The sequence below is a fragment of the Myotis yumanensis genome, unplaced genomic scaffold (genome assembly GCF_028538775.1).
Source record: "Myotis yumanensis isolate MYYU_CA2020_CCGP unplaced genomic scaffold, mMyoYum1.0.hap1 SCAF_2, whole genome shotgun sequence".
Taxonomy (NCBI): domain Eukaryota; kingdom Metazoa; phylum Chordata; class Mammalia; order Chiroptera; family Vespertilionidae; genus Myotis; species Myotis yumanensis.
In genome coordinates, this window is record NW_027223753.1 from 33,024,957 (window position 1) to 33,052,921 (window position 27,965).

General features: G+C 40.2%; 1 protein-coding gene across 2 annotated transcripts; it reads right to left on the bottom strand.

Annotated features, from left to right (window-relative positions):
• Window positions 1-257: 257 nt before the first annotated feature.
• On the bottom strand, window positions 258-27,903 carry LOC139003342 (putative selection and upkeep of intraepithelial T-cells protein 1 homolog). 2 transcript variants are annotated; one of them, XM_070405068.1, is made up of 9 exons: window positions 27,753-27,903; window positions 26,580-26,660; window positions 23,884-24,231; window positions 20,800-21,081; window positions 17,749-17,859; window positions 13,448-13,531; window positions 12,552-12,659; window positions 3,332-3,454; window positions 258-988 (listed from the first exon to the last, which is right to left on the bottom strand). In XM_070405068.1, the coding sequence occupies exons 1-9, from the start codon at window positions 27,775-27,777 to the stop codon at window positions 972-974; spliced, it is 1,179 nt and encodes a 392-aa protein (XP_070261169.1). In that variant the 5' UTR covers window positions 27,778-27,903; the 3' UTR covers window positions 258-971. The 2 variants fall into 2 exon arrangements, with proteins under 2 accessions (XP_070261169.1, XP_070261170.1); XM_070405069.1 differs by lacking the exon at window positions 12,552-12,659.
• Between the last annotated feature and the right edge of the window lie 62 nt (window positions 27,904-27,965).

A 27,965-nucleotide genomic window follows, 5' to 3' on the forward strand; every position in this document is an offset into this window, starting at 1 on the left:
CCACTTTTCTCTGCCATTATGCTTTAGTTAAGTCTCTTGTAAATATCAAAATTTGAGAGTAGTTTTCTTTTAATTGTTTACTGCTTGACATGACATTTAATTATTGATGTAGATTTATTTCTAATTTCAGATTTACTTCCATTTTACCATGTAGATTATTGATTTTATTCCAGTTATTCCCTTAATTTTTTATCCTCTGATTACATTTTCATCTTTTCTGCATTAATTCATAGTTTGTACAAAAGCTACAAATGAAATGCAAATTTGAATATATTTTATTTGCCCTCCACTTGGAAATTACTTGGTTATATATAAAATTGTAGGGCCACTGTCAACGTAAGAAACATTCAAGCCTTTAGAGAATTTTTGTGAGCTATCAACAATTTCCAGGAAGCAAAATCTCAAAGGATTGAGAAAATGCTCAAGAGAATGGCAGTTTTTCACCTTTCTTAATACATTACAATAAAAAGAGAAGATGTGAGTGGGTTACGTAAAATCCACTGGTGATAGATTTGAAAAGCAGGAGAAAGAAAAGTGGGAAACCTCTGGGATTGGATAAACAGTAAAATGAAAGATACATACTTCTTTTACATCGGTGGGTACAGGATAGTTAACAGACAACAATTAACTCAATAACAGTGAGGGGATTTGTGGTCTCTACAGAGTGGTGCCTGAACATGAGGGGTACAGAAAAAGGAAATTATTTTCATATCCAAAGGTATGTTATCGTAGATGCAAAAAGACAATAGACAGGCTTAATTAAGGTGAAAATTGATCTTTGTCAGAGAAGATTTCTAGCTAGGATATGACTACCCACCACAAACTGCTTTTAGTTTAAAAGTTTTAATTTCAGATCATCCTCTGTGGTTATTTTAGGTCTCTGAGTTTGTAAAGTTGCCACGAAGACTTCCTCTTCCTCTGTATACCTTTATCCAGAGTTCCAGATGAGATGGTTGATGCTTGTTTAATTTCTATCTTTCTAGGACACCTGCCAAGGAATTATAAATTCACATCTTACTAAAGACAAATAGTTCAATGAAAACATGTTTGGGAACATGTGTACCTCTTTTGAGATGTCAAAGACATCTTTGGAAAACCCATGAGAAACAATTTATTTAGAAGTCATGAACTTGAATTCTCTAGCTTAAATCAATGAGAGGGAAATTTCTGCAGGGTGGAAGTCTACAAGAAATAAAGGCATCTTGAAAGGAGTCTGATTTAATTTGCATATTCTCTCTTTGCAACTGAAGTAAATGGATAACTTAGTGAAATTTAATTAAGAATTGTCCCTTTCCTCTCTTTACCTCTCCTCTCCCTCTCTTTCTCTACACCCTCAAACTCAGATACTAGTAAATCAATATTTGCTTTGAAAGGCTATTGCACAGTAAATCTGATGTGTATGTTACAAGACACATGAGAAGTTGCAGTGAGTCTGTGGATTTTCTTTTTAAATATTTCTAAATATTCTTATGCATCCTCTTAACCTAGTCTATACAGTAGGTCCTCGGGTTACATCGGAGATCTGTTCCTACGATGTAACACAATTTTCACTGTAAGTTGGAACCCACCTACATAAGCACCTATGTCACTCACATGGAGCACATACACAGCAGTAATGAAGTGAAACAGTAAAAAAAAAAATTAAAAGAAAGAAAGCAATTCCTGACCTTTTCTTGTGGTAAATAATGAAAAAACATAAAGCAAATATGTTATATGTCAAAATGACAGAATTTTTTATATGTAAATAAATGGGAGATGGCAACATAACCATGAAACGATGTACATTGAGTCCGACGTAAAACATAAGAGACACGAAATTGGAATAATCAACTTTCAATATAGGAAAAAAGCTCAGACCATTCAACAAATGGGCAAAGAAAATAGCTACTAAAAAAGGGACAGGAATAATCATAATACCCTAACACAAACTTGGTAGAATTAAAGGAAATATTTAAAAAATTGTAGAAAATATATTTTATAGACTTTTTGTGTGTAAAATAAAATTGACTTAATTATGAGAAATGGTTGATTTTTAAATCAATGATTAATTTAAAAATCTAGACACTAGTTTAGAGCACTTCAATTTCAAGTTTGACAATTTTCAATTTGGCTAGGGCCCAGTGGTCGGCAAACTGCGGCTTGGCAAACCACGGCTCATGAGCCACATGTGGCTCTTTGGCTCCTTGAGTGTGGCTCTTCCACAAAATACCGACTTCTGCTCATGGGCCACAAAGTTTCAATCGCACTGTACGTGCGCACCCGCACGTGGTATTTTGTGGAAGAGTCACACTCAGGGGGACAAAGAGCCGCATGTGGCTCGCGAGCCATGGTTTGCCGACCACAGGTAGGCTATCATGAGGTGGCTGCCATCAAACTCTATAATATTAGCAATGGGAGACATATTAGTAGAGTATAAATGATGATAAATAGAATAAATTGAGTCTTTTCAGTTCACTACATGTATAATCTCTAGTCCAAATCAATTAATGTATTGTCTTGATCTTGTTTTATAAAATAGAATTCTGGGTACTTGATAAAATCTTTGAGTTGGTAAAGCAACTTTTTCATTGGTCTCAATAGGATACTGAAGCGCAGCATCAAGAAATGTACTTACAGGCCAGCTGGTTTGGCTCAGTGGAGAGAGCACTGGCCCTCAGACCAAAGGGTCCCAGGTTTGACTCCAGTCAAGGGCATGTACCTCAGTTGCAGGCTCGATCCCCAGCCCTGGTTGGGGGCACGTGTGAGAGGCAACCAATTGATGTGTCTTTCTCACATCAATGTTTCTCTTTGTTCCTTCCTCTCCCACTTTCTCTAAAAGTCAATGTAAAAATATCCTTGGGTGAGGATTAACAACAACAACAACAAACAACTCGACAAATAAGCAAAAAAAATGGATTATGAGGCCTTCATACTAAATGTGATAAGGTCTCTGGTGGTACAATTGGTTAGTATGAGGTACTTTAACAGCAGTGTATAGGTAGGTGATGTTGTGGTTTAAAAACCTCAAGTTTTGCCCGGCTGGCAGGGCTCAGTGGTTGAGAGTAGATCTATGAACAAAGAGGTCATGGTTCAATTCCTGGTCAGAGTACATGCTTGGGTTGTGGGCTCGATCCCCAGTGGGGGGTGTCCAGGAGGCAGCCAATCAATGATTCTCTCTCATCATTGATGTTTCTATCTCTCTCTCCCTCTCCCTTCCTCCCTAAGATCAATAAAAACATATTAAAAAAATAAATCTCAAGTTTTAAAACCATCAACATTCTATATTGTTCATAATAACCACCATGGATCTGCATGGTACCTTCTGAGTTACCTCCCTTCCCATCCCATTTACCTCTGAATCTAAAGTAAATAAAGGAAATGATCATGGTGATGAAGACAGTCAGAACACACAGGATCACCGTGATATCTTCCAACCACATAGTATCCAATTGGAAATGTGGATCTGAAGCAGGAACTGAGGAGAGATGCAATAATTAGGAGGGTCACAGATTTATAATAGATTTACTTTTCAAGTTCCTATTCCTCCGTACTTCTGGGCTTATATGAAGGTGGGGTGGGCCCTGTGGATGATTCTGGAGATGAGTATACTTGGGCTCAGTCTGGAAGAGGGGGGTGTAGGCACAGATACACATTCTTCTATTCAAGAAGCATGACACTTGTTTTCTAGTTGGCCACAGTTTGAAGCATAAATTGACACTTTATGTCTTCATCTTTTTTAATGCCTTCATCTTTTTAATCTGGTGCTGTAGGCCCTCGAGAATTCTAAGCCTTATCCAGCCAGTGTGGCTCAGTGGTTGAGAGTCGACCTATGAACCAGGAGGTCCTAGTTTAACTCCCAGTCAGGGAACATGCCCACATTGCAGGCTCAATTCCCAGTAGTAGGCGAGTAGGAGGCAGAAAGTCAATGATTCTCTCTCATCAGTGATGTTTCTATCTCTCTCTCTCTCCTTCTCCTTTCCTCTCTGAAGTCAATAAAAATATATGTATATATTTTTTAAAAAAGAACTACAGACCTTTTGAGAGGTATGGTGAAACAAAATAATTTACAATGAGCAGAATCTCTGAGAAGGAGGAGATCTTACAATTCTCAAAAGTCATCCTCTTATCTGGAGCAGAAGTCTCCTTTAAAAAAGTATCCCTTTTGGGTGATTCTAAAGTAGAAAACATCCCCATCTCATAATGTTGGTTAATATATCTTGGGATGGGAGCACCATTACCAACAGTGAGGGTATCTGTTTCATTACTGGACAGCTATGCCTACTTTCCTATATTAACTGTAGTTTGCCTCCCTGGTAGGGATTGTTCATGGATTCCTAGTAAAGGAATTCAGGACAGGCCTCCCCAATATATATTTCTTTGATTTGGGGATTATTTTGAGCTGAAGGCAAGGAAAATTTTTATCCCTCCCTTATAGAATTTAAATCAGGTCTTTGTTCATTATATGAGTTATTATCAGAGATAACTTTATATGACAGAGCTATAGGTCAGGGCAAACTTCTAATTACTGAACAGCTGCTCTTATTGTTCTGTGAATTGCCCTTCTCCCCTCTGTAGCCCCAGGCATCTTGCCTTATTCCTTAGCTCAGAATGTCATTTACATCTCATTTTAGCTGTCTGTCTTGAAACCTCATGTATGTGGGCTCTCTGACTCTCATATATGAGTTGGGTTCTTGTATATACAGCAGCAGTTAATTTTTTTATTTGTCCTGTTAATCTGTCTCATGTCTATTTAATTATTAGACCAGCTGAAAGAACTTAGAAAAGTAGAGAAAAATTTCTTCCTCCCCCAAATTTTCTATCTTATAGAGCAGTGGTCGGCAAACTGCGGCTCGCGAGCCACATGCGGCTCTTTGGCCCCTTGAGTGTGGCTCTTCCTAAGCCTTAGGAGTACCCTAATTAAGTTAATAACAATGTACCTACCTATATAGTTTAAGTTTAAAAAATTTGGCTCTCAAAAGAAATTTCAATCGTTGTACTGTTGATATTTGGCTCTATTGACTAATGAGTTTGCCGACCACTGTTATAGAGAAAGACAGCCAAGATGGCGAGGATGAGGAAGCGGAGGTCAGGAAGTCTTAAATCCATGTCATCGAAATAACTGATAATATTGTTATTAGAGAAAACTTAGCGGCATTATGACTGCTGGTCTCAACTTTCATGTCATGAGGATAAATAAGTCAACATATTCCATATGGTCTTAGACTATACAAATGGAGGGGAAAGAATTCACCTAACTAATATCTATTCCCCCATCCCTATAATTCGAGAGAAATTATTTGCCCTTGCTAAAGTCAGAGATTCCTTTTATAAAAATAATAGCATACATTTTAAAAAATAGCAAAATTGCTCTGGGTAAGTGTGCAAGAGTGAAGATTCAGAAAACTCTCTCTGGATCACATACATCTATTTCTAACTATAATGTTTAGGAGAACTTCAAACCTCTTCTCATAAAGGATAGGAAATAATTTGAAACAAATTTGAAGAAAAACTTGGAAATAAAATAGTCCAAAGATGCTAAGAATATTTACTCAGAGGAGTGTGTGTGTGTTTAAATCTAAGCTGAGTTTTTATTTTATTTTCTTTCTATATGACTAGAGTTGTCCATTGTTTAGAAGACAAGTTAAGTTCATGGTGGGGTGCAAGTGAAGAAAGAATGGTATGAGCTAAGGAGGGAAGGGAAAAAGGAGAATGGCAAACACAGGCAGTCCAGTTTTCCTACCAGATGAGGTCAGCAGAAAGGGATCCAGGGTAGAATTTCTAACCATTGTTAATAATAATGATAATAATAGCAAACAATAACATTCCTTGTACTATGTGCAAAGCCGGGTTAAATGATTTTGATGTATTGACAAATTTAATAAAAAATAACCTATAAAGTATGTATACAGTAACATCAATATTTAATAGATATGAAAACTATAGTTCAGAGACTTTATAAGTAACATCTCCAAGTTCACACATTTAATAGTATAACCAAGGAGGTCTGGCTCTAGTCTGGCACTGATTCTTGGAAAGAAATGGTGTACATTTCAAAGGTTTCACTGTGCATAAATTCCACAGAGAACAGGCACAGCATATTGTGTCTGTTGGAGACGCAAATGCTGGCTACCTCCTCTTAGAAGACACAATTACCTACATTTTGGAAAGCAATCTGATTTATTATAAAGTATTCAGAATAAGAGACACATGGTTCAAATCCCAGGAATAATCTTATTACTTCCAAAGCAACTAAAAACAGTGAATCACATTTGATGTTCTTCTGTATCTGCATTTCCAAGATGGAAAAGATGACAGACATTGCATAGGATGTTACAGAATTAAGGTATACGATGCTTGTGGAACTTTCTGGCAATGCATATTTGTTAAATGAATTGATAAGTGACTTCAGGATTGATAAGCACCAAGAAGGAAAATTAGTCAAGAAAAGGCAGGATAGAGTGGTAGGCTGCTAAATGAGATGTTTACAGAGGAAGCAATATCTTCAGCAGAAAGTCCATTTTACTAGTAAGTAAAGAGAAGGGTCAGTAGCATTTGGAGAAAAGGTTAGCAGATGGACCAGGTTTATCACCTAATTATCAGGAGTTATCAGCCATGTGGGCAGAAACCTCTGCAATGACTCAATTTTAGGTTCTCAGTGAAAAAAAGGCAAAAATAAAGTTTAATCTCCTGACTCATTCTTAAGGATTTCAAGTCAGTTTTGACAATGACAGAGACCTGCAGCCTATTCTTGGGGCTATGGGCTATCTCTTGGAAGCCTCATAAATCACTAAGTGCCCAGGCTATATTTCCCTGCAGTGATCTATTTTTACAAAATGACTAGGCCTAAATCTCTCTCTTTTTATTTTCATTTGATTTCTTTTCATAGAGGAGCAGTAAAATTGTTGAAACAGAAGGCTGAAGGATCTAATTTCCTGAGTTGGGATCCCGGCTTCACTATCACTTAACTGTGTGAGTGAACTATTTAACTTATTTGTGTACCAGGTTTCATCACCAATAAAATCTAACTCAGTGAAGAGTAAGTACAGTTGACTCTTGATCAACTTGAGGGTTAGGGACATAGATCCTCTGCACAGTCGAAAATCTGCTTTTAACTTTTGACTCCTTCAAAATTTAACTACTAATAGCCTAGCAGTTAAAAATAGCAATTTTTAAAAACCAGAGCCTGTTGACCAGAGCCTTGTTCATCACACAATCAATTAACACATATTTTGCATATTATATGTATCATCCTATCTAATAAAAGAGAAAGATGCAAATTGACCGCGGCCCCAAATGCTTCCCATTGGCTAATCAGCATATCCTTATGCAAATTAACTGCCAACCAAGATGGCAGCTGGCAGCCATGCACTGAAGAGAACAGGAGGCTTGCTTGCTCCAAGTGACGGAGGAAGCCAAGGTTCCCTGCCTGCTGCTGCCGGCCTCTGAGCTGCAACTCTAAGCAACTATGTTACAAATATAAAAGGTAAACAAAACCCCCAGAAACCTCCTTTCAGCCAGCTGGGCTTCAGCCAGCAGGACCGCAACAGTGTTACAATTATAGAACCCAAACAAACGAGATACCTGCTTTCAGCAGCCGAGGCCTCAGAGCTGGAGCCAAGCCTCAGAACTAAAGCTGGCCCAGAATAAAAAAAAAGAAAAAAAGGACAGGTTGGGAGCTTCAGTCACCTGCCAGCCTGAAAACAGCCCTCAGCCAGACTGGCCAGGCACCACAGTGGGGACCCCAACCCTGAAGGGGGTGTGACCAGATGCAAACAGCCATCATCCCCTCACCCAGGCTGGCCAGGCACCCAAGCGGGACCCCCACCCTGATCCAGGACACCCTTCAGGGCAAACCAGCTGGCCCCCACCTGTGCACCAGGCCTCTATCCTATATAGTAAAAGGGTAATATGCCTCCCAGCACCAGGATCAGCAGAGCCACAAGGTCTCCTGGCACCAGGATCAGCGTGACAGGGGGCAGCGACCAAACTCCCTGATCGCCCTGCGCCTCTGTGTGTGACAGGGGGCGGGGCCACAACCTCCCAATCCGCCCTGCTCTGTTCATGACAAGGGAGGGCACCCCAACCCCCTGATCAGCCCTACTCTATGCCTGATAGGGGGGAGCTCCCCAACACCCTGATCGCCCTGTGGCTCTGTGTGTGACAGGGTGCGGCGCCCCGACCACCCCCCCCAATGGGCCCTGCTCTGTGTGTGACAGGGTAGAGCCATAACCTCCCCATCAGCCCTGCCCTGAGTGTGACAGTGGCGACACCCCAACCCCCTGATCGGCCCTGCTTTGTGGGTGATAGAGGGTGACGTTCCAATCCCCTTATCCGCCCTGCTCTGTGTGTGACAGGGGGCAGTGCCCCAACTCCCCTATCAGCCCTGCTCTGTGTGTGACAGGGGGGAGCTCCCCAACCTCCTGATGGGCCCTGCTCTGTGCGTGACATGGGGTGGCGCTGCAACCTCCCCATCGACCCTGCCTTGAGTGTGACAGGGGGCGGTGCCCCAACCCCCCAATCGGCCCTGCTCTGAGCCCAACCAGGGGCTGCACCTAGGGATTGGGCCTGCCCTCTGCCACCCTGGAGCAGGCCTAAGCCAGCAGGTCGTTATCTCCTAAGGGGTCCCAGACTTCGAGAGGGCACAGGCTGGGCTGAGGGATGCCCCCCTCTGCCCCGAATGCACAAATTTTTGTGCACCGGGCCTCTAGTATACTATATTCTTACAATAAAGTAAGTCAGAGAAAAGATAATGCTATTAAAAAAATGATAGGAAGATAAATCATATACACATAATTTATGTATTCATGACATAGCTCATTCTTTACTATTTTAAAAAATATTTCTAGCCCTGACCTGTTTGGCTCAGTGGATAGAGTGTCGGCCTGTAGACTGAAGGGTCCTGGATTCGATTCCAGTCAAGGGCATGTACCTTGGTTGCGGGCACATCCCTGGTGGGGGTGTGCTGGAGGCAGCTGATAGATGTTCCTCTCTCATCGATGTTTTTAACTCTCTATCCTTCTCCCTTCCTTTCTGTAAAAAAATCAATAAAATATATTTAAAAAATATTTCTAGGCTATAATGTTCATCAGGGCTATAATGTTCTTTAAATTGCCACAAATATCCAAAAAGTTTTCCTATACATTTATTGAAAGAAATCTACATATAAGTGGATCCATACAGTTTAAACCCATGTTGTTCAAGAGTCAACTATATATTAACCTATATAAAACCTGTACAGCACACAATAAGTATGTAATATACTAGCATATTACCTACTATTATAACATTTTGCTTATTTCCTCTGACATGAATGAATGCGACATTTAGTTTTCTAATATGGTTAATATGCTAGATTCAGGTATGGACTTTCTTAAAGTATAAGAAGCACTTCTAGTCTGGTTTGATGTAAGGTCATTTGTGTCTTCATTTCACAGGAGAAAATGAATAAATAAAATCCTTCAAGCTCTTGAAAACAAGATGGCGGCATAGGTAAACACCGGAAATTGCTGCCTCCGACAACAACTTAAAAAATACAACTAAAAGACAGAACGGTCATCCAGAACCACAGGAAGGCTGGCTGAGTGGAAATTCTACAACTAGAAGGAAAGAGAAGAGCATACAGACTCAGAGGAGCTACGAAAGTAAAGTGCAGAGGTACGGAGGCTCCGGCGCATGGGGAAAGGGGCTGGAACCTGAGGACGTGGCTGTCTTTTTGAATCGGGAGGGAGTCACAAGCTCCCGACTGCTCTGAACTCCAGTTCCGGGAAATCTCTGGGGTCCCAGGGCTCATACGGGGAGAAACTGGACGGTCTGGCAGCAGGCAGAACTCGGAACTTGAGGACAGCTTTCCCTCAGAGGTGCTGGCAGCAATTACTGGGACACTGAGATGCGTGGCCCCTTAGAGCAGGGATGAGAATCAGCCATAGCTGCTTGCTCCGCCCTGTTGATTCCAAGACCCCGCCCCATCCAGGCTGCTGCAAAGCCTTTTGCATATGAATGCCCGGGTCCTTTGCAACCTGAAAATTACCTAACAAATTGCAGCTGGGCCAGACAGACCCAGAACTTCCAAGAGAAGGCCCAAGGCCCCACAGCAGCTTGCATTGCTTCACAGCTGGGCCTCATCTGGGCACCCCCAAACCCCAAGAAAAGGAAGGGGAATCTGCATATCTCTTCATAGCTCCTGCTGGGTAACCTCAGGAAGAGGCTTAATTAGCACGTCCTTAGATCCAAGAGCCAGTGTACCCAGTGGTCAGAGTGGGACCATCCAGATTACAACTCCTCAGATTCATAAGGAACACACTCAGGGGCAGACTCAGTGAGCACCAAAGCCCCACTGAAGCAAGTCTTGCCCCAGAAGGGTGTCTTCAGCATAGAAGTTCTCCCACTGCAGACACAGCTGATTCTCACTGCCAATTGGCCTGGAGGTCAATTCCTCCCAGTGACACCTAAAACAATCAAGGCATAACTGCAACAAGACTGGGCACAAAGCCCACAAGGGGGTGCACCAAGAGTGTCCACCTCAGGTAACTGGGGAGGCTGAGCCACTGGGCCCTGTAGAACACCTAGCACACAAAACCACTCTACCAACACAGGGAAGCAGACAAAATGCGAAGACAAAGAAACAGGTCACAAATGACAGAAATGAAGGACAGCAAATGACTGGATATAGAGTTCAAAACCACGTTTCTAAGATTTTTCAAGAATTTATGGAAACCGCCGATAAATGTAGTGAGATCCTCAAGAAATCTAGTGAGACCCTCGATGTTGTGATAAAGGACCAACTAGAAATTAAGCATACACTGACTGAAATAAAGAATATTATACAGACTCCCAACAGCAGACCAGAGGATTGCAAGAATCAAGTCAAAGATTTGAAATACGAAGAAGCAAAAAGTACCCAACCAGAAAAGCAAAATGAAAAAAGAATCCAAAAATACAAAGATAGTGTAAGGAGCATCTGGGACAACTTCAAGTGTACCAACATCAGAATTATAGGGGTACCAGAAGAAGAGAGAGGGCAAGATATTGAAAACCTATTTGAAGAAATAATGACAGAAACCTTCCCCTACCTGGTGAAAGAAATAGACTTACAAGTCCAGGAAGCACATAGAACCCCAAACAAAAGGAATCCAAAGAGGACCACACCAAGACACATCATAATTAAAATGCCAAGAGCAAAAGACAAAGAGAGAATCTTAAAAGCATCAAGAGAAAAAAAGTCAGTTACCTACAAGGGAGTACCCATACGACTGTCAGCTGATTTCTCAACAGAAACCATGCAGGCCAGAAGAGAGTGGCAAGAAATATTCAAAGTGATGAATAGCAAGAACCTACAACCAAGATTACTTTATCCAGCAAAGCTATCATTCAGAATTGAAGGTCAGATAAAGAGCTTCACAGATAAGAAAAAGCTAAAGGAGTTCATCACCACCAAACCAGCATTATATGAAATGCTGAAAGGTATTCTTTAAGAAGAGGAAGAAGAATAAGGAACTCTCACAATTTGCCACAGCATGGATGGAACTGGAGAGCATTATGCTAAGTGAAATAAGCCAGTCAGAGAAGGAAAAATACCACATGATCTCACTCATGTGTGGAATATAATGAACAACATAAACTGATGAACAAGGACTGATCCAGAGAAGGAGAGGCATTGATTGGACTGTCGGGCCTTGGAGGGAAGGTAGGGGAGGGTGGGGGTAAGGGGGAAAGATCAACCAAAGGACTTACATGCAAGCATATAGGTCTAACCAATGGACACAGACAATGGGGGGTGGGGGGTGAGGGCATGAGCGGGGGTGGGGTGGGTAGGGGATAACATGGGTATAAGGACACATATGTAATATCTTAATCAATAAAAAATATATTAAAAAAATCCTCCAAGTAATCAAGCCCTACTTTATGACTTCCACATCATGACGTTATGGCTATAGCTATATCTTCAGTTTATAACAAAGAATTACCTTACCTTGTTGCTCATTGCCTTACATATATAATTTCCAGGGAGACCTCAAAGATAAGAGCTGAGGGCACATTTCAAATGTGTTAGCTTCAGCTATCCCCAAACTTATACAATTATCTTTATAATTTCACCCTCAAAGAGAGACATAGAGGAGGGAAATCAATTTCATGTGCCCATGTACACCATGAAATTGATCAATATATGTGGGAACATATGAATTTATTTTGAGAAGAGAGTCCTTTTCATAAGTCTCTAACAGAAATCTGTGACCGCCAGAAGTTTAAGATATACTGCACTACTATCTCCTCTAGGCTAAAAGTATGGAAATAATTGGCATATTTTCTTAGGTGAAGTGATGGAGGACTGATGCTAATAAAACTGAAGAAAACATTTTCTTTCCCTAAGGGGCAGAAGCGTCAACAGTTTGTATCATTAAACCCATGAAATTCAGAAGGCTGGCATCCAAATCCTGTGACATGAGGTCCAAGTGTTTATTGTTCCTGTAATTCAAATAAATACCACTCTTCTTTGGTTAAATATTTTACCAGAGACTGGGCAATTGGAAAAGGAAATATTTTCTGGAAGTTTCCACCCTTTTGATCCCACATACCTCTGCTTTTGTGATGCAAATAAGAAATGAGTGAGGCAATTACACCTATTGAAAGCAGGATTATTATGATGCCCACTACTATAGGGTTTCTCATTTTGCGGAGGCAATCTAAAGAAAAAAAGATATAATAATCATTGGTTATTGCTGTGGAGGTACTTTGGATTGGGGGAAAATGCACCAAGAAATCAAGAGCTATATTTTAATGCCATCTCTCTGTATTAATTTAGAATAGGACTAGGGAAAAATAAAAGAATAGGACTAAGATGCAGTCTAAAGGATCTAAAGGACCTAAAGGTTCTCAAGGCTTAGGTCTAAAGGTGTTGATGACCAGGACAAGAAGCATAGCTGTTTCCAGGATGGGACAGGTTTTTGGCTGAGGCTACACAGACCTAGAGAAAAGCAACTCATTATTCTTCTTCTCCATCTAGCCCATCAATCAATGTGCATGAGACAAGAGTTGTGCACTGGTCATTATCATTTTACCCAAATTTGAAAGAGGCCAGAAGGAGAGCTCTGGAGACCTCAGACTGGGTAAGAATCTCATGCAGCAAAGGGTGGTCAGACAACATATTGTTTAAAATCAGATTTTGTATCTATATGTCTATTACTATATCATTATAGTATCATGGGCTATCTAGTCTTTCCATGAAAATCTTCTATGCGTGGGGGCTCACTACCAGGGGTGGTGCCCATTCTTTTGCTTGAGAGTTATAGGCACAATTTTACTTAGTGGTTAAATTATCGCATACAAATATTCATGAGCAATATGGTGGCATAACAAGTCTTGTTTTTGTCTCCCCCGTCAACAACAACATTTGGCACCCATCTACAACAGGAAGTGGGATCTGTGGGACACAGGGCTATATACCAAGGCACCTAGAAGGAATCTTGCCTACCTGTGCATCCATTAGGCAGACAGTCTTTGGTACAGACTCTGGAACATACAGAAGATTGTGCCCTGGATCCATTCTGCTGTAGTTCTGAAACACATGTAAAACATGGACTTAAGTGGTTAGCTACCTAAGAGAGAGCCTTGTGGAAGTCCAAGTTTTCAGAGAAGAAGTTCCAGCACTCCATTGGAGCAAAAAAAAAAAAAATGTGGATGCATTGGAATGCATAAGAGGACCAGCTCGATGCCTCTCCAAGTAGGAACAGCTTAGGGCTAAAAGAGATGGCTGTGATTTCTCCCTTGGGTGATGGGAGAGCCAATGAGTAAATGCCTGGCTTTCCCAGATGTACAGGAAGCTTCCAAAGAGACTCATTTATCTCTCAGAGTATCTACTATATTCAACGGGAAGCTCCATGAGTAGGGGGATGGAGAAAGGAGAAGATCAGGAGACTGCATATAAGATTTAAGGAGGGTATTAATGGGATATTGTTCTTGCTGAATGCATTCTGGATTCCCATCAAGATGCCTGCCTATGAGCTATGGGGAAGGCCTAACCCAAGGATCTTCCAAATTGGCCTGCCGGCATGCCCAGCACACCACATGCCAAATCCACACCTCCCTCCACTTTGTGGCTGGCTCCCTGTTTCTGCAGGGCAGCAGTGAGAGCAAACACTGGTAGATAATGAGCATGAGCAGAAAGTGGGCCAGGATGTGTGAGATAGTGAGCAGTGTATAGCCACCGTCAGGGAAACAAGAGAGACAGAGTAGCCAGCATTGTGTGCTGTAAAATTAAGGAAAGATATACAAGTTAAAGAATCCTGCCATAAAAGGGTGCAAGTGTGGAGCAGGTGTATCCATACAAAGTCTGAGAGATTCTCAGAATCTACAGCAGTTGCAGTCATGCACCTGATAATGGGTTAATATCCAAACTATACAAGGAATTCAAACAACTCAATAGGAAAGAATCCATTTTAAAAATGGGCAGAAGATCTGAATAAACATTTTTTTTTCAAAGAAGACATACAGATAATCAACACATACATGAAAAGATGCTCAGCATCACTGATCAACAGGGAAATGCAAATCAAAACCACAAGAAGTTATTGTCTCATACCTATTAGAATGGTTATTATTAAACAAGCAATAACAAATGTGGACGAAAAAGGGCCACATGCTAACCTGATGAGCTCATGGAAGGCCTGCATGGTGGCCTTGCAAACTCAGAGAACTCAGGTAACTACAAAGGATGGTCTGAAATTAAAACTATTTAAACTAAAAAGCAGTTTATGGTGGGTATTCATTTCCTTGGCCAGTATCTTCCCTGACAAAGGTCACTCTTAACCTTAAGTGAGCCTGTCTATTGTCTTTTTGCATCTATGATAACATACCTTTGGAATGTCAAGGTAATTTTCCTTTTTTTGGACCCCTCAAAGCACAGGCACTGCTCTGTGGACACCACAAATCCCCTCAGTGTTATTGAGTTAACTATTGATTGTTAACTATCCTGTACTCACCTATGTAAAAGAAGTATGTGTCTCTCATTTACTTTTTATCCAATCCCAGAGGTTTCCCTAATCTCTCATCAATGGATTTCATGTACCCAATTGCTTCTCCTCTTTTTATTGTAATGTATAAAACAGTGTGCAAAACTGCCATTCTCCGGAGCATTATCTCAATCCATTGAGATTCTGCTTCCTGGCAACTGTCGACACTTGGCTCAAATAAACTCACAAAAAATTCTTCACAGGTTTGAATGTTTCTTACTTTAACACAAGAGTTGACCAGGATGAGGATGTAGAGAAAAGGGAAGCCTTTTACAGTGTTGGTGGGAATCTAAATTGATATGGCCACTATTGGAAACAGTATGGAGGTTCCTCAAATATTAAAACTAGGAATACCATATGATCTAGCAATTCAACTTCTGAGTACAGTCATGTGCCATATATAAAGACATTTAAGTCAACAACAAGCCATCTATATGACCATAGTCCCATCTATATATATAAAAGCCTAAGCGACCATCTGACCATTCAACTGTTTGCCTGGTAGCTATGATGTGCAATGACCACCAGGGGGCAGCTGCTTTGACCAGTAGAGGGGGAAACCCAATTCCTCACGGAATCAGTTGTGGGTTAGGTTGCTGCTGGGGCACTGTTGCCCCAAATCTGCTTCACTCACACCCCAGACTCAGAGATCAGTTTTGGCCCGATCCCTGCAGACCAGGCTGAGGGACCCCACTGGTGCACAAATTTGTGCACCGGGCCTCTAGTAAGATTATAATGGAACTGAAAGTTTTCTATCTCATAGTTATGTCTTAGCCATCATAATGTGGCAACACAATGCATTACATAAACACTTACCAGTGTGTTGTACAGTTGCCATCAGTATTCAATAGAGTAACATGCTATACAGATTTATAGCCTAGCAGCTGTAGGGGAACAGAATGTGTCACCCTTCAAATATGTCTATTTGGCATAAGAATTATTTTAGGCTGGTTAATTTTAAGAGACAGCAGACCTGGGAGAAGCTCTGAAAACCAAGTAGAAGATACCCTTTATAAAATGCATTTACATTTGCAAGAAAAAATCTCCATTTGTAAGGGTGTCTTCCTAGTTGTACCAGGAAAAGGGGGATGGCCTTATCTCTAGAAATGCTTATCAGTGCAGAAGAAAATGACTTAAACATGCATCACAACTTTATCCTTGCTTACTGTGATTTTCTGGTAACCCCAACCCACCCCCAAATCTTCTTTAGTCTTCAGCTGAAGATGGTATTTGAGGTGCTGGCTTTAGCTGTTTTGGTGAACCCAGTTTTCCTGGGTCTCTCTCATGTATATAAGAAGTATACATGTTATTAAACTTTGGCTTGTTTTTCTCCTGTTAAGTGTGTGTGTATGTGTTTATTACTGCGATGTCTCAACCAAAACCCAAAAAAGATAGAGGGAAAATGATGTTTTTCTTCCCTACAGAGCAATCAACTATAACATATATAGCCTAGGTATATAGTAAGCTATATCATTTAGATTTGTGTACGTGCACTCTATAATGTTCATACAATGATGAAATTTTCTAATGATGCATTTCTCAGAATGTATCCTCATCATTAAATGGGATATGACTATATTTATTTGAAGAAAATGAAAACACTAACTTAAAAATATATGCATTACTATGTTCATTGCAACATTATTTACAATAGCCAAGATATAGAAACAACCTAAATGTCCATCAATGAATGAATGAATGAAAATGTGTCACACACACACACACACACACACACACACAATGTGATATTATTCAGCCATAAAAAAGGAATAAAATCTTGCCATTTGGGTCAACATGGATGGAACTTGAGGGCATTAAACTAAGCGAAATAAATCAGAAAGAGAAAGACAAATGCAGTAATATTTCACTTACATGTGGAATCTAAAAAAAATAAAATAAAATAAACAAGTTTTCCCCTGGCCAGAGTGACTCAATTGGTTGGAGTGGTTTCCTGTACACCCAAAAGGCACTGGTTTGATTCCTGATCAGGACACAGACCTAGGTAGCGCATTTGATGCCTCATTGGGGTATGTTTGGGAGGCAACTGATCCATGTTTCACTCTCACATGGATGTTTCTCTTTCCTTCTCCCTTCCTCTCTCTCTAAAATCAATAAAAAGAATGTTCTTGGGAGGATTTAACAAACAAAAACAAACTTATAGATACAGAGAACAGATTGGTGGTTGCCAGAGGAAGAGCATGGGAGAATGCACAAATAGGTGAAGGGAGTCAGAAGATATCAACATTGCCCTAGCTGGTTTGGCTCACTAGATAGAGCATCAGTATGTGGACTGAAGGATCTCAGGTTTGATTCGCGTCAAGGGCACCTGCCCAGGTTGTGGGCTGTTTCCCCACTAGGGGCCCTGTAGGAGGCAGGAGGCAGCCAATCAATGATTCTCTTGTTATTAATGTTTCTCTCTCTCCCTCTTCATCTCTGAAATCAATAATATCTCTCTTTCTCTCTCGATATAGATATAGATATAGATAGAGATATAGATATAGATCTCAACTTCCAGTTAGAAATTAAATAATTCATGGGAATATATATATATATATATATATATATATATATATATATATATAGCATGGCAACAATAGTTGCTAATATTGTATTGCATATTTGAAAGTTGTTAAGAGAGTAGAAGTTAAAAGTTCTCATCACAAGAAAAAAATTCTGAAACTGTACCAATAAATGTTAACTAAACTTATTGCATCTTAAGCTTCCCCACCCCCTTTTTCATCTCCTGCCTTTCAAACGTACTTACCTTGTAATCTGTTGTGTAGATCAACACTGGGCACCATGATAAATATCACCAGCAGAGCCAGAATTATGCCCAGAATCAGTCTCCAAATCAGGTTCCATGGAAACAAATGATCTGAAATAGAGAGCCACAAAGCTTACCACTTAGGAAACTTGGAGCATTTAGACCCATCAAACCAGGGATCATGATTCATCCAAAGCTTATTTCCACTCAAGACCCCCTGAACCTGGGCTATTAGCCCTAAGCCGGTTTGGGGAGGCAGTTATACTTGGGTAGCTGAAAAGTGAGGAAAGGTCTGGAGTGGGCCTGAGCCAGGTGTGAATAAAGGTGAGTGAAGGAACATCTGTCCCCCAACCTCATTTCTTCCCATCCATTCTATCTCATGTTCTCCCCACCAAGTCTCAGACTCAACTCAGTCCTTCAGTCCTTTTGTCTAAGCAATCAACACATGTCCAGCCCTGAATTCTCTAATATACTCACTGGGTCTGGCATTAAGCTTCAGAATACATTTAGGGAAATATGTTTATGTAAACTTTCCTCCTTTTCTATTCTATGCACAAGCATCTTCTTTGGTCTGTTGGCTGCACATGCTGGGCATGGACACCTGTCATTTTGTTTGGTAATCTGATGTCTTTCTTTCTAGAGAAAAATATCTATTCCAACTAGAAAACACCACTATGTACAAGGAAGTAAACCCAAGAGGAGGCTGGAGAGCCTGTCACAAATTCTGCTACTCACAATTTTGGCTATGTTTGGTGGGCAGGAACCTGGATTGAGCTGGTGCAATTCATGGGATTGAGAATCCCATGACTTCAGTGTCTATCCTATATCCAGATGAGTTCCTCCCCCCACTGCAGCCAAGGGAGCTGAAAAGAGCTTTGCCTGCTCACAAGTCAGATAGGGACACTGAATTTTGATTATGATCTTTTCTTTATCATAACTTTGGAATCTTATCCATGTTTTCTAATGTCGGTGAATGGAGAATAAGCTCTCCCTCAGCTGTCTTTATTTCCCAGAACTTTAACTCAATCCCATAAATTTGTGTTAATTACATTTCTTTTAATATATGTTTTTTAAGTGCATATCTACTTTAGGAATGTGTTAACTCAGAAAATATGCATCTTGTTATTTACTGAGGTAAATAAGTTAAAGATTTTATCCATTTTCCTTTCTTTGTCTCTCTCTCTCTCTCTCTCTCTCTCTCTCCATATATATAATGGAGAGAACTCTCAGGGCAGAGGGTGGGTAGTTTAGTCTTTCTTTATCCCCTGTAAATGCTTATCTTATAGAAGTGTCTTACTGTTTGTGACACAACCATAATATGAAGCTTTGATTGTTTTCCAGAAGGCCAAGTGAGCAAATAAACACAAAAATAATCTAAAAGTAGCAAATTGTTAAGCTTGTTAGGGAACTTATTCCTATTATAATATTCCTGAATCAGAATATTCCTGAAAGTATCTGACTCCAAGATTAATTTCATGGACATACACAAATATTAATACATATATATTTTCTTGGCAGTTGACAAGGCACTCATTTTGTTTTATTCCAATCATTCAAGTATCAAATACTTATTGCTTACCTAATATTTGAAGCAGTTGGGGCATATTAAATATATAAAACCAACAAAGATTTCTATCTTCATGTTTTAGAGAGGGAGATAGATAAGGAACAATAAAAATAACGAATAACTTACAGAGTAAGTTAAAATGATACTACTATGTTAAAACATTAAAGGAAGGTAAGAAGATAAGAAATCCTTGGTAGTGGGGGCAGGTTGCACTTTTTAAATTAGCTTGTTAAAATAGTCCTTATGGATCTATTTTTGTTCATCAGTTTATAAATGTTGGGTGGGAAGAGATCAACCAATGAACTTGAATGCATATATTGCATAGCCCATGGACACAGACAATAGGGTGGTGAAGGCCTGGGGTGGGGGGCAGGAGTGGACTAGGTAGGTCAATGGAGAGAAAGGGGAACATATGTAATACTTTCAAAGATAAAGATTTAAAAAAATAAAATAGATAACATAAATGTGTAAAAGGAAAGAAAATAAAGTAGTCCTTATAAAAAAGGTGAGAGTTGAGCATAAACTTGAAGGAGATAAGGACATTTGGTGGAATTACAGTGTTCTGGGAAGAGGAGCAACTACAGCAAAGACCCCCACGCAGGAGCAAGTCTAGCATGTTTGGGGACATAGCCTAGCAGACAAAGGAGAATATTAGGGGATGAGATCAGATGGGTAATGGGCACAGATAATGAAGGACATTATGGGGCATTTTACTCTGAATAAAATGGGGAGCCATTGCAGGGTTTTGAATAAAAGGTAATGTTGTGTATCTTATGTTTTAAATGAATTCTTCTACCTATATGTTGAGAATACATCATAGTGGACAAGGCTAGAAATAGGGAGATCTTTTCAGATGTTATTGCCAATATTCAGACCATGGGTGATAGTCTCTCAGACTTGCATGGTGGAAATAAAGTGGTGTGACTCCGGATTTATTTTAAAGATAGACCTACTATTGTCTTTTGACAAATGTGATATAGAATATGAGAGAATGGTGGGGGTCAATAATGACTTCAAGGATTTTGTTCTCTGAAACTGAGAATATGAAGTGTGGATTGGGAAGGCGATAGATTACACAAGTCAGGAGGTTATTGGGAGTTCAGTGTTTGATGTGTGGGATTTGGGATATTTATTAGACTACCACATTGAGATGCTGAGTTTAGAAATAAGACTAAATTTAGGGAGAGAGATCTGAGTAGGAGATAACATTTGGGGAGCCATTGCCATATTGATGGTATAGAAAGCCATGAGATGGAATTAAGACACAAGAGAAAATTCTCAAAGACTAAGCCTTGGGAACTCCTGTATCAAAAGGGTAGAGATAAAAGACAAAGTAGCAGAAAGAAAATGAGCCAAATGATGAATAAAGCCAAGAGAATGTAATGTCCTAGAAAGCAAGTGAAGAGAGTATATTAATTTTTCTCTTTAGTTTGTAAATTTTATGACAATGGTCATCATTTGAAGAACAAGCACACTGATCTCACCTGATAGGACAATGCTTGTCCTTTCCTCTTGACCAGTTACGGGGTTTCGAAGGCAGCAAGTGACATGCCTATGGAAGCTCTGTTTTAGAAGAAGGGTCATCTTCATGTGAAACAATTTCTCTGTGTCCTGTGAATGGGATATGGATGTAGGCGGAATGATCTCTCCTCTGCTGTCTCTCCATTCCATTTGAGGCTGTGGGAACCAACCTCCTGTATTACACTCCACCAAAAGACCTTTGGTATTAGGAGGATGCACAAGAATCTGTATTCCTAAGCTTATAGCTGGTTGGAAAGAAAGGGAAAAAACAGGATTTTTAGGTGAAGAAAAGGAGAAAAACAGAAAGAAAGCCTTCCCCCCCCCCGCCCAACTAAAATCCCTGTTCCATTAGCTATACTGACAGCCAAGCACTATGGGGCTCTGATTGTCACCCCAAACAGGATAAACCAGGCCAAAAGGTTATGGTTCACAAATTAACAACTCAGGGGAGAAAACGCAACTTTGTTCTATTTATTAATTCAAAAATATTATTTTTGTTATTTACTAAATCTAGGAGACTTAGCAATAAATATGTATATAATAATGAAATAAGCAGTCAAGATCTCAGTCCTCTTGAATTTATAGCTTAATGTTTTTTTCTTGTATCTTCATCATAGGTCCTGTTTGAACTGCCATCAGTTACAAGTAAACAAATAATATAAATGTATTTAAAACTTTAATGACATTTTACATGTACTGGTATGTATTTGCATGTAATGAGTACTTGCATAAAATGGGTAATCAATTACTATTATAGAAATAAAGTAGTTCATATCAGTTTAGAGAAAATAACTAGGTTTTTTAAAAAAATTCAGTTTATTGCCTGGAACATCAGACTTGCCTAAATGTGCAGGCAAAGGAAGAATAATAGTGATTTAAAGCATTACTCTAGAGCAGCTCTGTTCAATAAGCTTCTGCAGTGATGAGAATATTTGATATCAGTGCTTCCTGATACAGTAGCTATTTGCTACATGAGACTATTAAGCACTTGAGATTTGGACAGTGAGAATGATAATTGATTTTTAATTTTACTTAACTTAAGTATAAATTTAAATAGTCACATGCAGCTAATGGTTGTCATTTGGATAGCTCAACTCTAAGCAATAGTACTGAGTGTCATAATCTCTCTATATAAAACCCTACTATGCAAATAGACCAAAGAGCTGAAAAACCAAACAACCGAACAACTGATTGCTATGACATACGCTGACCACCAGGGGGTGTGTACAAAACATGGCGGGCATTGGCAGCAGGTGGCAGAGCACAGAACATGGTGGGCATTGGCCACAGTGGATTGTGGAGCAGGTGAGTGGGGGCGCCAGACCAAGGCGGGGCTGCAGTTGCTGTCATCAGGGCAAGCCTCTGGTGGTTACTGAAAATTCTTTGCTCCCACGCGCTGCAGTCCCGCCCAGCACTCGCACCTGCTGCTGGCGCCTGCCCCGCTTTCCACCACTGCTGGCACCGGAGCTGCCACTTGGACCCACTGATGGTGCCAGCCCCGCTTGCACCCACAGCTGGTGCCAGAGCTGCCTCTCACACCCGCTGGCAGCACCCGGCACCAGTCCCACTGCTCGGCACCATCAGCAGGTGCGAGCAGTGGCTGCCAGCCCCCAGCACCCCTGAGGGCTTCTCCACCTCCTCTTGCTCCTGATGGCAATCAGGGCAGCAGCTACCACTTGCACCCACTGATGGCGCTGGCCCTGCTCGCACACACTGCTGGGACTAACCCCAATTGTTCCACATCAGCGGGTGCAAGCAGGGCTGGCATCATCAGCGCATGGGAGCGGCAGTGGTGGGAGCGGGTCTGCTGGCAGACAGAGGGCCAGGGGCCACAGTGGTAGGGGCTGGGCAGGGGCACAGAGGATGGGCTGAGACCCACCCCTGTGCCCACTGCAGCCTCATGGCCCACAATTCCTTTTAAGGTGCGTGAATTTGTGTACCGGGACCTTAGTATCCAATAAAAATGTTAAGTGTGAGTGGGCCTAGCACAGTACACTAGTGCCCTCACACTTGTGAAACCTTTTAGTTTCTTAGTCCTCCATCTCCCTACAATTTCTTTGTCATTCAAAATGCTTCAAGGGTAAAGTTAATGATTTAAGTACTATATTTTTGCATATAATACATATATATCTATATCTATAAAAGCCTAAGTGACCCAGTGACTGAATGATGCCCACTGACCACCAGAGGGAAACGCTCAACACAAGAGCTGCTCCTTGGTGGTCAGTGTGCTCCCACAGCAGGAGTGCTGCTCAGCTGACTGACGGGCGCCAGAAGTCAGGGTCATGGCTGGCAAGCACAGCTGCAGTGGTGTGAGCCTCTCCTGCCTCTGTGGTTGTGCTACCAAGCGGTGGCTATGAGGTGGCAGCAGGCACAGTGGGGCCGGGGTGAGCAGGAGCGATCCCGGAACCAACGTATCTCCATGTGTTCTGCATTTTGGGGTGGGGACAGCTGGCAGCTGAGTTCAACTATTCCATGCAAAGGAGCCAAGATTGGCCCCCATAAGCCAGTCACTGTAAACTGTTCTGGGAAGGGAGATGGTAAGCAAATGTATATATATATATATATATATATATACACACACACACACACACACTAAAGATTCTAGATGAAGACTTTTTGAAATAAATTTAAGAAAATTAGTCTGAAACTAAGTAGTCAGTGAACTGAGTCAGGGAGAAATGGGAATTTTTATTGTCATTAAGGAGACTATTGTAAAGATTTAGGTAGTTTACAAAGTCAGGTTTCAGTAAAGTGTTGTCAGAAATAATTAAAAGCATAGTAATAAATTCTGAAAGGAATCTGTTGATACTTTACAGATCTAAGTGTATATGGACATGAGAAAACAGTTCTGAAAACGGTAATGTGTGCAGGCACAATTTGCATTCTTAATCCTATACTAGTCTCAGTTCCAAGACTAAATGCATGAATTTGAACTTGCTAACCAAACCATGCAATAGTCACAAACACTGAGAATTTTCCGACTATTCGGCCTCAAATGGGTTAAGAATCAGATGTATAGAAACCTCAAAGAGATCCATCCCTACCTGTGACCTTCACTTCTGTGATGGCTTCTTCATCGAAAGCGCCATCTTTGAAGAAGCAGTGGTACTGCCCATCGTCATCAACACTGACATTGAGGATCCTGAGGGTCACTTTACCCTCTCTGATAGCTTCTTTCAGGAGCTCTGTCCTCTCCACATACCTGGAGATAGTTTCTACATGCAGGTCTTTGCCATTGTTGTATAGGTGAACAGGTTCTGTATAGCGATCCCGGAACCAGCGTATCTCCATGTGTTCTGCATTTTGTGGTGGGGACAGCTGGCAGGTGAGCTCAACTATTCCATGCAAAGGAGCCAAGATTGGCCCCCGTAAGCCAGTCACTGTAAACTGTTCTGGGAAGGGAGATGGTAAGCAAATAGTGAGAGTATGAGACACACACACACACACACACACACACACACACACGATATTCCACATGTTTCAGTGAGGTGTTAAAGGCTATTTTGCCACATTTACATATTGCAAAAATATGAAAATATATACATTATATATTTCTGTTCTTAATAATTCCACATTAATTTCTAACTTGACTCATAAGGATAATCTGAATTTCTGCCATTCTAAATATCAATGGATTCTAAACATCCCCTACAAATGGGCAGAAGACCTGAGCAGACATTTCTCCAAAGAGGACATACAGCTGGCCAATAGACTTATGAAAAAATGCTCGAAAACACTAATCATCAGGGAAATCCAAATCCAAATCACAATGAGATATCAAACTTCACACTTTTCAGAATATCTATCATTAATAAATAAAAAATAAATGTTATTAAGGATGTAGAGAAAAGTGAACCCTTGTGCACTCTTGGTGGGATTGTAATTTGGTGTACGCACTATGGAAAACAATGTGCAGTTTCCTCAAAAAGTTACAAATGGAGCTACCATATAACCCAGAAAATACCACTTCTAAGTCTTTATCTGAAGAAACACAAAACACTAATTTTTAAAAATTCAGGGTGGGGCCAAAGTAGGTTGACAGTTGTGAGTACATGAAGCACAGAGTTTATTCTTGTATTATTATTTATTATTATATTAATATCCATGTGAACAACTATAAACCTACTTTGCTCCACCCTATATATGCATCCACATGTATATTGCAGCATTATTTACAATAGCTAAGATATGGCAGTCACCTAAGTGTCCATTGATAGACAAAGGAATAAAAAGAGGTAATACATGCATATATAGCCATAAGAAAGAATAAACTCTTATACTTTGTGACAAAATAGATGAGCCTAGAGGGTATTATGATAAGTGAAATAAGTCAAAGACAGAAATGACTTCATCCTCTGTGGAATCAAATAAATGAACAAGCAAACAAACAAAGAGAAACAAACTAATAGATACAGAGAACAAATTGATTATCACCAGATGAGAGGTGGGTTGGGGGAATGGGTGAAAAGGCAGAAAGCGAATATTTATAAATTGCCAGTTATAAAAATAGTCACAGGAATGTCAAGTACAGCATAGGAAATATAGTCAAGAATATTATAATAACTATGTGCAAGATGAATACTAGACTTATTGGGATGGTCATTTCAAAAGGTATATAAATGTCTAATCACACCAGAAGCTACTATAATATTGTATTTCAACTGTAATTGGAAAATAAATTAATGTTTTAAAAATTAAAAAAGAAAAGAAATGGGAGCACCTTAAAGGCATGTTGCTAAGTAAAGAGGCCCCTCTGAAAAGACTTACGTTTTGATTCCAACTACATGACATTCTGAAAAATGTGAAAATATGCAGACAGTAGACAAAAGTGTTTGCCAGGGCTTCAGAGGGAGAAAGAGATGAATAGATGGGAATAAAGCATTTTTAAAATGGTAAAATAATTCTATATGATTGGTGGATATGCAACATTATGACCCACCTGACAAACTCACATATACTGGTGGTGGAAAAGTATGTTGGTAACTATTTCAGAAGAATATTTGCAACATAATAAAATAGCACATAACCTTGACCAGCAGTTCTATGCATAGGAATATTTCCTACCTATGTACTCATAGGTTTTGTCAAATGCACGTGTAAAATGTTCATGGAAGCATTATAATGTTACTTTTATCAGTCAAAGACAGTATAAGAAAAAAAAGTGCACCAGTAAGATTTCTACTATTTAACAAGTAATTTTTACTAAAAAAATTATCTTTTATGCCATTTGTTGTCTCAGGCGTTTCTTATATTTGTCTCTAAATAAGCTATATTTATTTCTGCTTTGCATAGATCCTCTTACAAAGGCAAATTTTATCACGTGTTGGCTCCCACAAACCTATTCCTTTCTCACTGGCTGCCCCACTGCACTGATAACTCACATGGATTCCAACATGGACCCATATCCTAGGCCACTTCCTCACTGTGTGAGTGACACATACACTGAGTCTCCTCAATATGAATATTGGGTTCTCAAGGGCAAGTATTAGGTCTTCTTCATTTGCTTCTTCTCCCAGGAATTTAACACAAATCCAGATACATGGTAAAGAAGACTTGCTGATTAGAAATAATTTTTTCCCAGCCATAAGCTGGATCCTATAGTACACGTCCTCATTACATAATTATGTATTAAACCTGAGGAACAATGGTCAAAAGAGCTTAACCCATTTCTTTGGTCCTTGCTTTTTTCTGGCATACTTGATACTGCCAGGACTCACACAGGTAGAAGAGAGGATCCTACCTGAACTTGGTGCTACCATCTGAAGGAGGAGCATGGGAACAAAGTATCTGGTGAGAGACTGTCCTGTAGTTTCCATTATACCTGTGATAACAAGTGAGGAGGGTTCAGAAACAACGACAACACAAGTAAGAATTTCCAGAAAGCACATATTTTAGCATGTTTTTTATGCATTAATAAACTTTCAAGTAGTGTTGCCAGAAGATGTTGTAAGAGTGCTCTATGAGTTCCAGTTATTTGAATATCAAATAAAGTTGTGGATATAAGAATGCCCAAACCTGTAGAGAATTTTTATGAGTTTATGAGCCAAACTAAGACACATATCTGGGTCATATGCTCAAATGATCTGGATAATAACAGTTTTGCAGCTTTTTTTATGCATTTGGAATTAAAGAGGGGACATAAGGAAGATTACACGAAGGTGGGCAAAATCAAGGTGGGGATTGGTTTATAGGATGGCTAACTAGATTATGGGCTCTCTTGATGTTCAAAGCTTATTTCAAAGGCGTGTTAATCTAGATACACAGAAACAATGTACAGAGCTTCCTTAGGGCAAAGATAAACTTGCACTAGAAAGTTATATGTCTGGGACATGATGACCCACCAATACTTGCCTAATTAGGAGTTTATGATCAGACACTTGTGTGAGGTTACTTTCAATAGAACCTCCCTTTTTTTGTCCATACACTGAATAACTTTCTGGTATACATATTTCCCACCCAATATTTGGCATCCTGCAATACTTATTTGCTAGATCTGGAAACTCCAACTCTTTTTAAAATTTTATTGATTTTTAGAGGGAGGAAAGAAGGAAGAGGTTAGAGAGAGAGAAACATGGATGGTGACTGGTTGCATGACTAGGTGACTGGGGAATAACATGCATAAGAATAACATTTTCTTTATGCCTGAACAAAGCAGACTGCAGAAATCCAGCCCAACATTTCCTGTGACATGCAGAGTGAGGTTCAAATGACCCACAAAGAAACAATGAGAAAAGACTTTCTCTAGAGGGGACTGGAATCTCTGTTCATATTATCTCCCTAGTCTGTATATATATCTGTCAAGTCCCTTGAAATGTAGGGACAGGTGGTCTCCCAGAAGGCACAAGGAAGAGGAAGGGATGGAAGAAGTGCTGACCATCTATGAACAGAACTTGATCCTAAATCTTACACTTACCTGTGATCCTGATGCAGCTCTCCATTGTCCCTATAGAACAACAGTGCCAGAACCAGGCAGAGTACTTAACAAAGCTCCTTCTCACTGCTGCCCTCCACCTCTGGGCACATGATGTTGCAGAGCTGTTCTTATGTTCCTTTCCAAGGAAAATTCCAGGGAGACTGGCTGTTCCAGTCTGAGGGTAGGAGTCTTTGTTCAGCTTTAGTGATTGCC

What these genes read in the sequence shown, in the direction of transcription:
- LOC139003342 (XM_070405068.1), bottom strand. Translation starts at nt 27,777, where the DNA reads ATGGAGAGCTGCATCAGGATCACAG. An exon ending in GAGCTGCATCAGGATCACAG is followed by an intron (nt 26,661 to 27,752) that starts GTAAGTGTAAGA and finishes TTGTTATCACAG; the next exon opens with GTATAATGGAAACTACAGGA. An exon ending in TCTGCCTAATGGATGCACAG is followed by an intron (nt 12,660 to 13,447) that starts GTAGGCAAGATT and finishes TTTTTTCTTTAG; the next exon opens with ATTGCCTCCGCAAAATGAGA.